The 14508-nt window shown below is 43.0% G+C and overlaps 1 protein-coding gene and 1 long non-coding RNA gene across 3 annotated transcripts; one reads left to right on the top strand and one right to left on the bottom strand.

The window, feature by feature from the left end:
- Window positions 1–3568: 3568 nt before the first annotated feature.
- On the top strand, window positions 3569–5788 carry LOC135233306 (uncharacterized). Its single transcript, XR_010323805.1, has 2 exons — window positions 3569–3903; window positions 5218–5788. It is a non-coding gene; the product is annotated as an uncharacterized LOC135233306 (long non-coding RNA).
- Window positions 5789–10080: 4292 nt separating this feature from the next.
- Window positions 10081–13944, bottom strand: sub1b (SUB1 regulator of transcription b). Of its 2 annotated transcripts, none has more exons than XM_064296707.1 (5): window positions 13788–13944; window positions 13003–13072; window positions 11199–11315; window positions 10853–10961; window positions 10081–10468 (listed from the first exon to the last, which is right to left on the bottom strand). In XM_064296707.1, the coding sequence occupies exons 2-5, from the start codon at window positions 13069–13071 to the stop codon at window positions 10389–10391; spliced, it is 375 nt and encodes a 124-aa protein (XP_064152777.1). In that variant the 5' UTR covers window position 13072; window positions 13788–13944; the 3' UTR covers window positions 10081–10388. The 2 variants fall into 2 exon arrangements, with proteins under 2 accessions (XP_064152777.1, XP_064152778.1); XM_064296708.1 differs by lacking the exon at window positions 13788–13944 and adding an exon at window positions 13475–13522.
- Between the last annotated feature and the right edge of the window lie 564 nt (window positions 13945–14508).

Genomic DNA, 14508 nt, shown 5'->3' with positions numbered 1-14508 from the left:
TCGGGACTGTGCTGATGCTAACTGTAAGCGGTTGCCCCACACGGCGGGTGCACAATTGGCTCTTGTCACCCAGTACAGGACAGGTTTCAGTCAACCTGACCACAGCATCTCATCATGCATAAGTGATCCCTGTTGGTCAACTGGACACCCTCGAGCCCACCTGTTAAGCTGCAGGTGAAGCGTCTTCCTCCGACTCGTGTCCGTGCGAGCCAGACTTGAAGTGAAGCGGTATCTGACTTCACATGCTTTTCTGCACTGATATCCTTGACATCCTTTGCTAACTTAGCAGAGAGCAATGCTAGGACAGCTGAATGGTAAACATAACTAGCCATCAAGACACTATACCTCTATTTAGCATGGAGTTTTCCTACAGAGGGAGACGGAATCTGAAAGAGGAAATAGAATCCTGGGGTGATGCAGGAAGCAATCGCCTCAGCTGATAAAATGCTGGCTCAAAAAGGAAACGTGAGTATCACAAGTAAGAGGACCAGCAATAGTGCTGCATATACAGTATGCACAATCAGATGGCCACACAATCCAATGTCAGAGTGTAAAAAACAGAAAGCTCTTGATCATCCATCATATCTTATTGACTCGCCTTATGGACTGATTTGTTTTGCAATGCATGACTGCACGTAGTACCTCTTTCTGGCATTGTCCTTCTGAGAGAGAGAACATTTAATTATATAGCCATGATCTGTATATTTAAAATATCAGCTGTGCTAAATCATACTCACTTGCTCCTTTTTGTTGGCAAACAGCATGTTTGTGTCCAGTTCATGGTCACGTGACATGGCCGTAGCGCCAAGAGTTCGTACGTTGTTACGCTGGCTTGTAAACATGGTGGCCTGGTGTAAACCAGCCCCCGGGCTGCTTGTCACGCCGGCGGGCCGTCGTATATCATCGCTAAGTCGAGAGGAGAGCCCTGTCGCGAATGGAATGCAAGCATGCGAAGAGCCAGGCCGAGCAAACGGGGCAGACAATGTTTTAAAGGGCCGGGTTTCGTGTTTTTTTCTTTTCTTTTCTTTTTTGAAAGTATTTCACACTTAGAGAGAGAGAGCATATTTGGACCCCCCCCCCGCCCCCCGACGGAGTTCGGGTGTTTTTGCCTCCCGCCGGAGACGCACCCTGGCGCGTCCTTCCTCTTCCTCGCCGAGCGGTCTCCGGCGCGGCGCGGCTCATCTGGCAGCATTCCTCCGGCCTTTTAAAGGGCGGCCGTGGCGGCGAACGCACAGGCATGTAAAAACAAACTCTCAGGGACGGGTTAACGAGACCCAGAGTCCACACCGCGGGGGGAAAGAATGCCCAAGGCACCGGAGTCGAGGTATACTTATACACCAAAAGCCAAGCTTACAGAGACGGCCTGCTCCTTAATCATAATAATTAATCGCTCCCCATGGAAACAGGATTAGACCATCTCTGCACAAATTAAACTGTTTTTTTTTTTTTCAGAATGCCATAAGCCTATAAACTCAATTATAACACAAAATTCTATGGAGCATGCTTATGTACTTATGTAATACATATGGCGTACAGGGCTAAAAACAGGAATGGTGTGAAAGTCAAGAATAGTTTCAAAACATCAACATTATGCACAATGAATCACGATGACTTACATGGCTTTAAGTGTGATGGACAACATCGATTTTGCATTGACTAGAATGGGTAGATACCCCTGGTCCTGCATTAGAAGTGATGTTTCTTAGTTTTGTCCCGTTCAAGCTCGATTGCAAGAGTTGGATGTATTATTAATAGTATGAATGGTAAAACGCAAAGTACCTCCAGCACATTGTCATCTGCATTCATTAAACCCAATAGTTCATCCAGTTATGTAGTTATAAGTTCGGATTGAGCAAAAACCAGGAACATCTCGGACACTCTAGGACTGGGGCTGTACTAGAATGCCAAATTAATTACAAAGATACGTCCAGGAAACAATGGAGTACTCTGAAAATTGTCATTAGTAATTAGTAACATATAATTACAGTGAAAAATGATGCATCGTGGTCATTTGTTATCCCAGCAGACTGGGTTAAATCACATTGTGACAAAACAAAGACAGAAAAAATGGGAAATAACTATACTATAAGTCCAGCAAATACCCAATAAAAAGGAGAGTTTGATGTCATAAAAGTAATGTTTTTCGGAACAAAATAATAATGTTGCCACAGTTTAATTCCAAATTGTGCTGCAGACATTCCACTAAACTTCATTTACCCTCCAAAGTGTAGACATAGACCGTGTTCCCATGAGAACACATTAAAAACCCCTTCACATCATTAGGGGTCCATTTTACTCCAGAATATTCCATTTATTAAACATTTAAAAGAAATGGAAATGTGAACTGTAGAAAAACATTGTAAATTAGGCTTGTGACTTAATTAGTGAAGTGATGGTTGCCTGGGGCTTTCTTGATCGCCCAGCATGTGAGTGGGACATAAAGCGTTCAGTTCTCCCCTTGTTCAGTTGATTTGTCAGTTAAGCATGCGGGACTGATTGCCTTTTACCCGAAGGACATATTTTGTCCCGTTTTCCCAGAACTGCGCATATCACACCCTGCCTGGTGATTCTGCATTCGACATTTTTAAAAATTACTCTAATTGAACAGGGAAGTAAACAATGTCTAAATCACTAAGCACTCACAATCTAATTTAATCTTTTTTTGTTTTTTTGTTTGCCCCTGTATATTTTTCATTGGCCCTGTATGACTCTTTGTGAAACAATGGGGGGGGTGGGGGGTGGTCCCCCATTAAGTAAAGCAAGTTTATATAGTGCGGTGTAAATCATTGTGGAAAACATCAATGCACAAACACTACTCAGCTAGACAATGGGAACATGTGGCTTGGAATTCTATTGGATTGCACTGGATTGCAGCAATCAACATGCTTGTTTTCCTTAGGTATACAGTAACCATGGTGATAAAACTCTACTCTCGTGGTGGACTGCCTAGTGGCTATCAGCAGAAGACCGCACTGTCTGAAATTTTGTGTCATATGGAAATACCCCAGGAGCAACAGAGCGCATGAGGGGAAAGGGATGATCTCATCTATTCTGTCAGCAACACGTTCACAGATTACCGCTTTGGGATCAAAAGCATTTGCATATTCATTGGCTCGTGGTGCGGCCGCGTCTTTTCCGTTACACTACTGCATCAAATCTAAGTCAACCCGTTTCCCACAAAACAGAAAACATCAGAAATGTGCATATTTGTTACATAACGTCCTCGTTGGGATTGAGTTTTTCAGGTTGCAAAATGTTCCATTTTGGAATTGTTTCACCATCACAACACTCGCCTCACAAAAAAGGCATTTGCTATGAATTATAGGTGAGGGTAATAGTTTAGCTTGTGAAAAAAGCATGCAGTTGTTTATGCAAAATAAAGTGCAGCTCCACTGAATCCAGATATTCAGCTAAACAGATACAATATTGATTCATTCTATTCAAGCACTGGGGTACAAATGCAAAAGGGCAAAATGGAAAAGTATTGCAGACTTGTGGATGCACCCCCATGCATACCGCATGAGAGGCTATAGCACTGGGATTATATACCAGTCAGGGCTGGAGGATGCTTAAGGTCAGTGTGCTGCTATTGGCTGTGGAATGTACATGCTCACCAATAACAAGAGCAGATAGCCCCTGATCATACAGGACAGAGAAAAGCGGATCGCTTCGCAAACATCCCGCACATGGCCCACAGTTCAGATGTGTTTCTGAACAGGAATGCTGAATGTTGACATTGTCTGTGGCTGGCCCTTCTACGTAAGAGACGCTCCCTTGCCTGTTTGCAAGTCACAGATCACCCCACGGTGGATCCACGTCTCATGGTCCGTCTCAAGATCCAGTTACATGTTCTTACTGTGTGTACATTCTGTCCTTGTGGAAACAGACGCGTTTGGTTACTTGGTGAGTACAAAGGCATTACACGTCAGTATACATTCCCCGGGGTGGTAGCAACACTACGTGAGTACACAAAATGTAAAGGCCACGGTGTCATTCACTTGTAGTTGTCAGGGATAAAATGAGTAACTTGGGGATTAGCGTCCTTGGAGGCTCTTGAAAATGGCCATTCTGTTTGGCACACATTTAAAGGCTTATTAAGGCTTGAACTATTTTAGATGTTTCTGATTTAAATGTGTGTGTGCGTCTGTGTGTGTGTCTGTGTGCGTTTATACTATATATGTATATAAGATTCATTATTTGTACTTGTAAACCGATGTGACTGAAAGACTGAAAAGGTTCATGTAAACTCCCTTCCAGTCAAATGCCGTACTTAAAAACACCTTTGTCTGACGTTTGCCGTACGTACAGCCAGTCAGTGCTGATATAAAATGGCTGTAAAGTTCTTGTACACGTGTGCTGGACACTGGCCAACCGAACAATCGCCCCGTGCTCGTGGTTTTGATGTGGGCCCTTCAGGCTGTACCGTCAAACCCAGGGTTTTGGGTCCGTAATGAGTTCCTTTCCCAACTTTATCTTTTTCCATTAATCACCATGTGTTTTCCATAGAAAACACACTAAGTCGTGGGAGGACCAGCATAACGAGAATTTATTTTCCACATCTCCAGCCAACTCTTAGCAGTAATTAAGTGACAGATAGGTGATATTATTTGCTAAATGCAACACAACTAATGGCCCTATGCAGCATGGACACAGCCAGGCCTACAAAATGCTGTAAAATGTTTGGCCCCGAAGATTTTATGTCATGATTTCAATGTCTCATGTTATACATTTGAACTGAATATCGACACTTCAAATTGCAAACGCTAGTCATAAGATTTGTCAGCATGTTGTTAATTTCTTGACGAGATAGTAGTTTGTTTTTTCTTCAGAATCATTTTCCGACAGCTGTACTGTATGTCAGACTCCTTCTGGGCCACATATAACACAATATTAATAGCACAGCTAAATATAAACTACATATTGCATCTAGGAAGACTAACATCACTTATATGCTTCTACAGCTGCTCAGTGCACATTGTGACTTATTGCATAATCCTTTTAAGAACTCATGCTAAGGCGATTGTCATAGTAACTTACTGAGATATGTTAGGCCCACAGCCTCACAACATTGTGTTGCTGGGCAGAGACATGCTATCCTACTGTGCTGCTAGAAGTAAGTCTGTTTCGTTAGCCAATAAACCCTGGAGTCTAAAACCAAATGACATTTTCCTGGATGCTTCAATGCTAACTGTGGACTGAATACCTGTTTTTCACCAGTTAAAAGGAAGTGAATCTCTGCATCAGCTGTCAGTGAGGGATCTCCGTTTCACCTGGAATAGGAGGTGACCAGACCGCCTGGCAGGTTCATAATCCTCCCTTGGGCTGGTGAGAAGGACCACCTTCAGATGACCCTGGGGGGATGGGGGGCCTCGGGGGTTCTGTGGAAGGAACTCCAGGTGGGGAGGGAGACTCCTCGCAGCAGGGCTTTTTTTCAGTGGGTCCGATGAGGTGGCTCTGCCCCAGCTAAGCAGGGAGCGATCAACAGGCCGCCGCATTCCACACCGCTCGCCGGCCAACGTCAACAGCCGCGGGCAGCGAGAGCTCGGCGCGCTCGTGGCACAGTGCCGCACTGTCTGCGTAACCCGAACACGGAACCACGCTGCGTCTCAGTCCTCCACAAAACACCACATGTGCCGCCGGATTGACAAGAAACAACACTATAACCTCAATCCTGCGTTTTCCGCAAGACGTTTCTTTGGCTCCGGCTACTGCTGATGCACGGTCATGTACGGTGAAAAATTAATAAATGGCCGTTGACCAAAATCCCATTTGGCCTAAGACATTTCCACCATGATTTTATTACATATTTATTTTGAACCAATTTATAATTTGCATACTGCTCTAGTCGTTTAAAAAATTATGTAAATGCGCACTATTGACGACACAGATGCGCTACACATGTTATTCTGCATTATTATTATTTTGGTATATAAGAAATAATAGATACAAGGTTGTAGACGTCATTTGCAGGAATGAATAACATTATCTTTGGCTCGATGTCTGAGTAAAAGATCACACCTGGCCATTAGGACAGGGGTGTTTATCCACCTGTAGCCATCATAAAACACTGAAGTGCAAGTCGGAAAGGTGGAAAGAGGAGGAGGAGGAGAGATGCCAGAAACAGATGTCACGAAAGGGTGCAAGTATACGGGATTTTAATACTTGTAGGAAAAGCTAGCTAACCAATTATAGAGATGTGATTGCACTGGTGTTGTCTGAGAATTCATTTGCCAAATCGTTGCAATCTAGTTTAAAAAAAATATATTATTACTATAATTATTACAGTCGTAGTTGTAAAAATTGTCATTATTGTTATAGTTTCAACAACAGAAATAATCGTTCGGATAGTTAATACCTGGCGTCTGCATATTCAGAAGCATGATTATTGGCAACGCAGGCCAGACGATATGCTGTCAGTGTAAACGGGCATGGTGGAACTGGCAGCAACACAAACATCTCTAGACTGGAGTAGGAAGGAATTCAGCGCTGCGGTGTTACATGGTTACACGGACATTGCTTCCTGACACCGTAAATTCCACACTTTTTCGCATTAAACACCCGCATAATATTCAATACTTCCGAGACAGTCCTGTGCTAAGCCAACAGTCTAACAAGGCAAGCCTTGCTGGGAAACTGAAATCGACGCGGTTGTGTTTATAAGATTTCACATAGGCTCCTCAAGAACGTTTTCATTTAGGGAAAAGTTTGGTGAAAGAAACTTTCGGAAAAGGTCAGGAATGAGAACCGGTTGTGATCATTAGATGAAATAAAGGAACATTTTATCAGATCAGAGTGACACTGAATTTTTGCAGCTCGTACACAATTTTTTACACATGTGGCACGTTGGATATTTTTTGTGTAATTAAATAATGCATAACGTATTGCATAATCGTTTACAACATAACAGCACATTATACATTACTGCATAATCCCCGAAAACTGGGCAGCTGTTTTTATGCAGTTGATTGTCTTACATGACATCTCGTAGAAAAGGACATAATCAAGCGCAGTTGGTATGAAGCTTATTTCCCGTGGCCAACTCCATTTTTTCCAGGCCGTGTAAGTGCAATACAAGAGGAAATAGGCTATGAAATTGTTTGGGTGCACCTGAACAATCTTACAGTCACTCAGAGAGAGGGTTTTCCTATCGAAAGGCAGTGGCTGAAGGGCTCTTGGAATAACAGGGTGGAGCAGTTAGGGAAAGTTCCCTCCCAACGCTGACAAGCTGAAGATGAATTATCCTTCCTCTTCCAAAAATCTGGGGCCCGTAAAGTTCCTGACACCATGTGTCCATTGTTCAGGTAATAAAAAGTTGAACAAATTGGCCAGATCCCGCTGCAGTTTAATAACTGCGCCGGGCCACTGCCAATACCATCTCTGTCACGGTCAGGAAATTCAAGGAACCCCATAATCAATATGCATTTCACATCTCGATGGAAGAACGCATTCCTTCCACGAAACGGGATCTTTTATATTAGCCTCGACGGAGCAAAACAACAGAAGAATGGGGAAACCCATCGAGAGGCAGCTGGAAGGCTTTCACACCTACATTCCCCCTCTCACATTAAAACAGAGATGAGACACATCCCCCCACCCCGTCCTAGATCGGTATTACCCCAAATAAACGAAACCGGGGCTTTGAGGTAGGCTAGCAAACAGTGCAATTTTACACCGGGGGTTCCAGTGAGCCGGGGAGGAGACCCGGGGACCACAGACATCGAAGCGTGGGTGCGATGCCGTATTCCAGATCACGCAAATGAAGGCAGATGTGGACTTTTCCACCGGTGGAGGCATCTGCAACCGGAGCCCACCGAAGCCCGTCTGGCCTTTTCTTCCGTCTCCCCTCCCTGTTCTTTTTTCTTTCGCCGTGCGCTTCGCATGCCTCAATCCATCATAAAAAACCATTCCAGGGTGACCCCCTCTTTGTGAAAAGCAGCCGTTCTGAGAACCCACTTTCTCAGCCGCCGCTGCTGCCACATTATCGAGTGCCTGCAGGTTTGCTTGGGTTTGGCCACACAACTCAGAGCAAGAAAAGAGCATGCAAGAAAAGAGTATCCCTTTCAAGGCTGATTTTATGGGAGAAGCCTCGCGTGTGTAAGAGAGGATATATCCTTTTCATTATAACTCACTGTGACAGACTTTTAGCACTTCATCGCATGCCTCACTTTGACAGCTGGGCTGTGGATAAATGGATCCGCAGATGTTACTTCATATCTCTTATGACACAAATAAATCATTACTATGGTTATGCTGTTAAAAGGCATCAGCTATAGCGTTCTGAGAATCCACACTTGTGGCCATCGCTCTCTTATGGTCATGTAGCACAAAAAAGCCAAATCAGGCAATTAAATTATATCTGGAACAATGGGGGAGTGGGGGTGCAAAATCACTTTAAATCCACATTATTGAATAGGTGCCACATGTCCCTGTATAACATTGAACTACATTGCAAGAAGTGAATGGATTATAAAAAAAATACTTTAGCATCTTGGAGGAAATTTTCTCCAAAACATATCAATGATTGGACAGATACACCGAATGTACCCTATCATTCAACAATATCCTAAAGTATAATATTAAATTATATGAACGTAATTTTTTATAAATACAGCTTCTTTGTGCGCTATCCATTTATCATAATAGCTTCTATATAGCACTATCTAAACCAAAAGCAGAAAAAAAACATACAGATAGAAGAATAGTTTCCTTTGCTTTGTGCAGTCTTTCTACTTCAGACATTTATAGCTGGGATTCTGGGTACTGGGGAGCAAGTGAAATGAAAGGAACAAGGAGAAAGTTTGCAAATAGCACCACCTTGTGGCAAAACGTTTTTTTCCTCAACAAGGTCATGGAGGCTGCATTGATTCCACTTTTGCTTCCATTTTCTTTCACAATGTCTTTAGAGTCATTTAATGTTTCAAAGGATCTAACACTCAAAGACAGAATAATACAGGGTATAATAGCTAATTTCACAAATAGTACGCAGTCTTGAAATGTTAATCTTCATCGTCCATTTCATAATTTCCAATTTTTCGCACAACCGGCATAAAGGTATATTTTCTTGACTCGCTGAAAATGAGCACACCTTTTCGGAAAATACACAACCACACCACGCATATGAAAAGCTGCAGCCCAGTTTCCAGTCACAGAGACCCCATTCAGTGGTAGTGAATGGTCATTTGTTCATCCATTAGTTTGCTCATCCAAAAAAATAAATAAAAAAGAATACTAATTCTAATAAAACCACAATGATCAACTCTGGTTTGCGAGCCTAATTGCATCTTGGTACTCGTCCCCCCCGAAATCAGTGCACTAAAACCCATTACGCTTATCTTGTTTTTGCACGTCCGACCCGACCACGCTGGCCCACCGTCGGTCCTGGGTATTCAAATGCGACACAAACAAAGGCCTTGATTAAATTCTGACATCAAATGCAATTGGGAGGATGGCCCTTTTGATCGGCCAAATTGAAAACACGTTTGTCACGCCAGTGTCTGGTCTGTGTCTACGGAGAAGAGGGGGGTGCGCACAGACCCCATTATGCCAGGATACCACAGGCAGAGCCCATCAAAAGGAGGACAGCGCGAGCACTGCCATCGGCTGCACGCTAAAAACACATCTACATCTGTCAGCCTTTATTCCTTAACACGATTACATTTCCCCCCCAAAGTGAAGACAGAGTGGAAACTCTTACAAAGTTGAGTGCTCCCACGCTTAACAAATGCTCTCGTGCTGGGGTCTAACAGGGCTAAATACTCCAAACGGCCTGCAGTTTGCAAGATGTGCCTCGATCGATGTATTAAGAGACTTCACTCATTTGACTGTTCACGGTTGAGCTTTAGTAGATAAATTTACCTTTGACACAGCACTAACAATGCTAAACGGAAAAACAGAATTATATTATACTCAGGGAATAAAAAAAACCTAACCCTGACCTCCAGAGCTCAATGCCATTTACGATTACGCAACCAGGGCCTATTAAGTCAATCAAGAGGGTAATTGTGATGCTTGGAGCGGGAGGGGGGGGGGGGGGGGGACAAGTTACCCAAAGCAGTACACAAAGACAAATTACAAAATAGGAACATTTTAAAGTGGAGCCCATTTATTGGCTTTATTGAACACTAACAATTGTACCCCATCCCAATTTCTCCCCCCTCCCTCCCCCTTCATTGAGCAGCCCAAAAATGACATGGTACCCCACTGGCATTGCACAGAACACACTACACAGCACATGCAGAAAATATTCTAAATTCAGTTGAACTGTAAAGATTCATGGGGCTTAAAAAAAAAAATCAGTCTGTTAGAAAACCCTTCTGCCAGTATAAACGTTGGCGGCAAAATCTAAAAACGCAAAATAAGCTCAACTTCTAAACAAATATCAAAGGGGTTTACAGTCTCTTCACGGCGTCGTCGATATCAGACATCTGTTCTTTCAGCTGCATCCACTGTTCCGCACTCAAGGAAATGCCTGCAGATTTGAAATGGACGTCAAGATGGTTTTATGTTTCTTTAACCAAGGCGTGTGCTGTCGGACCAAATGGACAACAACTCATCTGAAGCGAATGAGCAACGGGCTGAAGAACACTAGACTGGACAACTTCTCTGCGTTTATGGAAAGACTCTTTGCCTTGTTGACAGAGGTCCAAGAGGGTGGAGGCGGGGGGTGTAATCATCCTCAGCCATACACAACAAGTCACCCAGGATGATGTTGGAAGACTGCTCGCTAGGCTAAGCCAAGGTAAATTCAAAAATGTGTGCTCTGCATGATGTCATCTTTCAAGGTTCATTCTGTTTGTCAGGTGTCTGACTGGAGAGCGGCGTTTTGAAATGGGGCGAGACGAACAGGGCTTACCTTTCTTCCCTGGCTTCATTTCCCCCGCCTGGTCGGTCCAGTACTCGCGGATGTCAATCAGGACTTTTCCTTTGAAGTCCCGAACAGTGACGTACCTCATCTTCCCAATCTTACATGCACATACGCACACAAATACGCACACACACACAAAGCAGTTTGAGGAATCAAGCCGTACATTTCAACGAGATGCTCTGTCAAAGCAATGACTGACACTTAATGAACCAGCACACTGGGTTGATCTCCCATACCAGGTTGTCCTTCACAGACTTGTACAAATCACCCAAAAGACTCTCTCTGGGCATCGAACTGTAATGGATCCACCAATGTTAAAGTGGGCGCCTCTTACCTGGAACATGTTGTCTTCGTTGCTGTCACCTTTGGAAGATGCACCTCCCCGGGAGCTCTCTCCAGGCTTTGGTTTCTTTGCTGGCTTCTCTGGTTCACTAGGCTTCTTCCTCTTAGCCTGTGAAGGGGGGGGGGGGTATCCATTTACTCACCAGCAAGACTTTCAAAGGAACAACTGCCTATAACCATCACCTACATGGCATTTTAGAGAAGGGAAGCACTGGCAACTCAGCAAAGGCGGTTATCAATGCAGCACAGACAATAAGGGAAAAGCACAATATTCAAATATATTTGCAAACTTTATACCAAGCTTTTTGCATTTCTCGCACATGGCCTAAGAGAAAAACTGGTAAAACACTGAATATTATATACAAAAAATGTAAAATAAAAAATGCACAGATAAGTGAACCGAGCACAGAGCTACAGAGTTTCACACGAGAAACCACCAGTTATTGACTGAGTTGGTGCAGCTGCCAGGCAAGGATGCATGCTGGGACATACAGCCGAAGGCTGACATTAGTCACATTAACTATGACACTAACCAACTATGACCACAGCTGTCGGACACGGGGCTTGGTCTTGATAGGGTGGTCATGGTTACAACTAAATTACTCAATCAAAATCTTTCAGCGGACACCTACAGCCTATCAGCAGTCACCCTCCAATCAGCATTCAGGCAATGCTGTGCAACTTGCGGTGAGTGCATTGTCACAGGCTTTCAGGAGAGTACAGGCCCTTCAGCTTCAGGGTTCGCTGTGCAGGTAGACATTACAGCAGTAACTGTAAAATTGGGAGGAATAATCTGCACCCCGATACTGGTAAATTACTACCCTCAGTAGCCAGTCACACCTGACATCCATGCTGCATTAATGCTTGTTACCTGCCAGTGTGGTACCAGTCACATTGCGTGAGGTGTACGCACACTGTGCATTTCTGTGCCCTTTTTTATATCAGGCTGGAAAATTGAAGCCTTTCATAAAAGTGCGTTCGTGAAATAGCTTCTTTTGTCTGCCATTAGGAGAATGTAAGTATGTCACAATGTACCACTGCACAATGATCCGGCATCACCCTTACTCCACATGCACACATACAGTAAGGGCTAGGCATAGCAAAATTCAGATTTTTAAAAATCGAACTTAGGACCCAGGATGCCCAATTATGTCGCGCAGTGAGAAGCCAGCCTATTGTAATGTGCAAAATATATTTTTACAGAAGCCGTACAAAGAGCAAGCCAAGGAACTATAGGAAAAAATAAATAAATTATCCGCCACTAATTTATGGACCGTACGCTGCAAGGCTGGGAAATTTGTGCAAAGGCAGTAATGTCAGATCAACGAGTTTTGTGGAAGTTACAAAAGAATAATTTGTCACCATACAGGCAGAACTATGGACCAAAAACTATGTGAAATGTGCGTGGATAAAAATACCTTTAGTGGTCATGTCAGGTGTGGCTGAGTATGAATTATGAAGCCTAGAAGTTTCAGAAAAATCAGGCAATACAGAGTTATGCAAGGAGAAAAGAAGAATAAAAAAGGCATTTTTCAGTCAATTAATTTACTTTTGTACAAGAGAATGTGGAAATCAACTTTGAAGATGGAGATACCTTTTTATACCCTTTTTCTGTGTGCATGCCTCTTGGCAGATTATGTTACTGCCCACAGTTTATTATTAAATATTATTATGCAAGGAAGTCTGGGATAGTAGTTGTGACAATGAATTCACAAGGTGGGAAAAACAACTATGAAAGCTGAGAGTGAACCTTATGCTGAGGTTATGAAAAATCAACTGGAAACCAATTAGCAAACCTTTGTCTCCACTTCACTGTCAGAGTCACTTCCAGGAGAGGATGACAGATCTTCCTTTGATTTTGGCATTCTGAAACATGAAGAGGAGAGAGACAGCGTGTGAGAGATAGAGAGATTACAATGCATTGTTAATTTCACTTAGTCAAATTACAACAAATATATGAAATGTGGTGCCACTCAGTTGTTTTTGGATGGATTTTGTATGTTTATGATATTCATATTATCTTGTGACCTAGGTGAGCTATATGAACTTTTAATAACAAATCGAAGGGTTTGTTAAGCGGTCAAGCAATGAAAACTGAGAAAAACCTCAGCTAGTTAGCTAGCAAACAACTTTTTACTCACAGTCGAACTGTTTACTAAATAACATCGATATAGTATATAGATAACACAGTGATATTGTACATCACCATTAACTGATGCAAAAGGAACAGTGTCAATGTTAATGTAGCTTACAAATAAGCAAGCTAACCCGTTATCAATACTGTTCACGTGCACTCTCGGCACAGGCCTAGCAGGACATTGACGTTCCTTTTTTCTCTAACCATGTGTTGTCGGATAGCAAGTAGAATCAATTTCCTTCACTGGTGGTAACAGCTAGCTAGCAATCTATTCGCTGCGATTTTTTTTTTACTCAGTCATTAGGTGCAAAGGCAGTTAACGGGAAAGGCCCGTGGCATGTCGTACTTGCCAGACCAAGGTTTATTTGATGCATTTCGAAGCTTTGTCTTACTTTGGTCTCCCAATATTGCACTACTCCACGAAATAAAAAGTATGATACTTACATTGATTATACTGCTGTTGGTTAGTTGGCAACTAACTGGCTGGCTGGTGCGCGGTGGGAAGTATCCTTACGCCTCTTAATTCTCAGGGAACAGGTTCTATTGGCCATCTGTATGCATGCCGTTATTCGGTGGATTATGGGGAATGAAGTTCTATAGTTTGCTTCGTAAAGCTGTGCATTTGCAGAATCACCCATTTTATACAGTAGTAGCCCTTCCACTTGGTTTTAAAGATAACTATTACTAAAGTTTAGCCTTTTTCTATTGTATGAGCCTTTTGGAGTTGTCCTGCCAAAAATGAGAGAAACAGACAGAGGGGGATGATGGTGCACACTACTTGTTGGGTGTCATTGTTATTTAACACCACAAAGTGTCATAATATTAAAGTAATATTTTTTAGGAAAACTCCTAAACTATGGAGAACACACCCTAAGTCTGAAATAAATATATAATTGACTATCTACTGGCATACTAGACTGTGTAGAGAGCACTGATGTGGACTATAGAGGATAACAACCCTAACTAGCGTGTGGCCCTCGAAAAAAAGGTATAGGATGTTTCTGTGATGGGATAGGCACACATTCGTGATTGGACACCTAAAATACATTTGCATGTAATAAAATATCACTTAAGAACACACACACACGCACATGCACACATACTGCTGATGTCTGGTACTGAGATTGAATGCCAGCCGAGGGCCTTTCCGTGTGAGTTTGCATGT

Source organism: Anguilla rostrata, chromosome 10 (assembly GCF_018555375.3).
Source record: "Anguilla rostrata isolate EN2019 chromosome 10, ASM1855537v3, whole genome shotgun sequence".
NCBI lineage: Eukaryota > Metazoa > Chordata > Actinopteri > Anguilliformes > Anguillidae > Anguilla > Anguilla rostrata.
The sequence above is the reverse complement of the archived record's forward strand: the minus strand, read 5'-3'. Positions and strand labels throughout refer to the sequence as shown.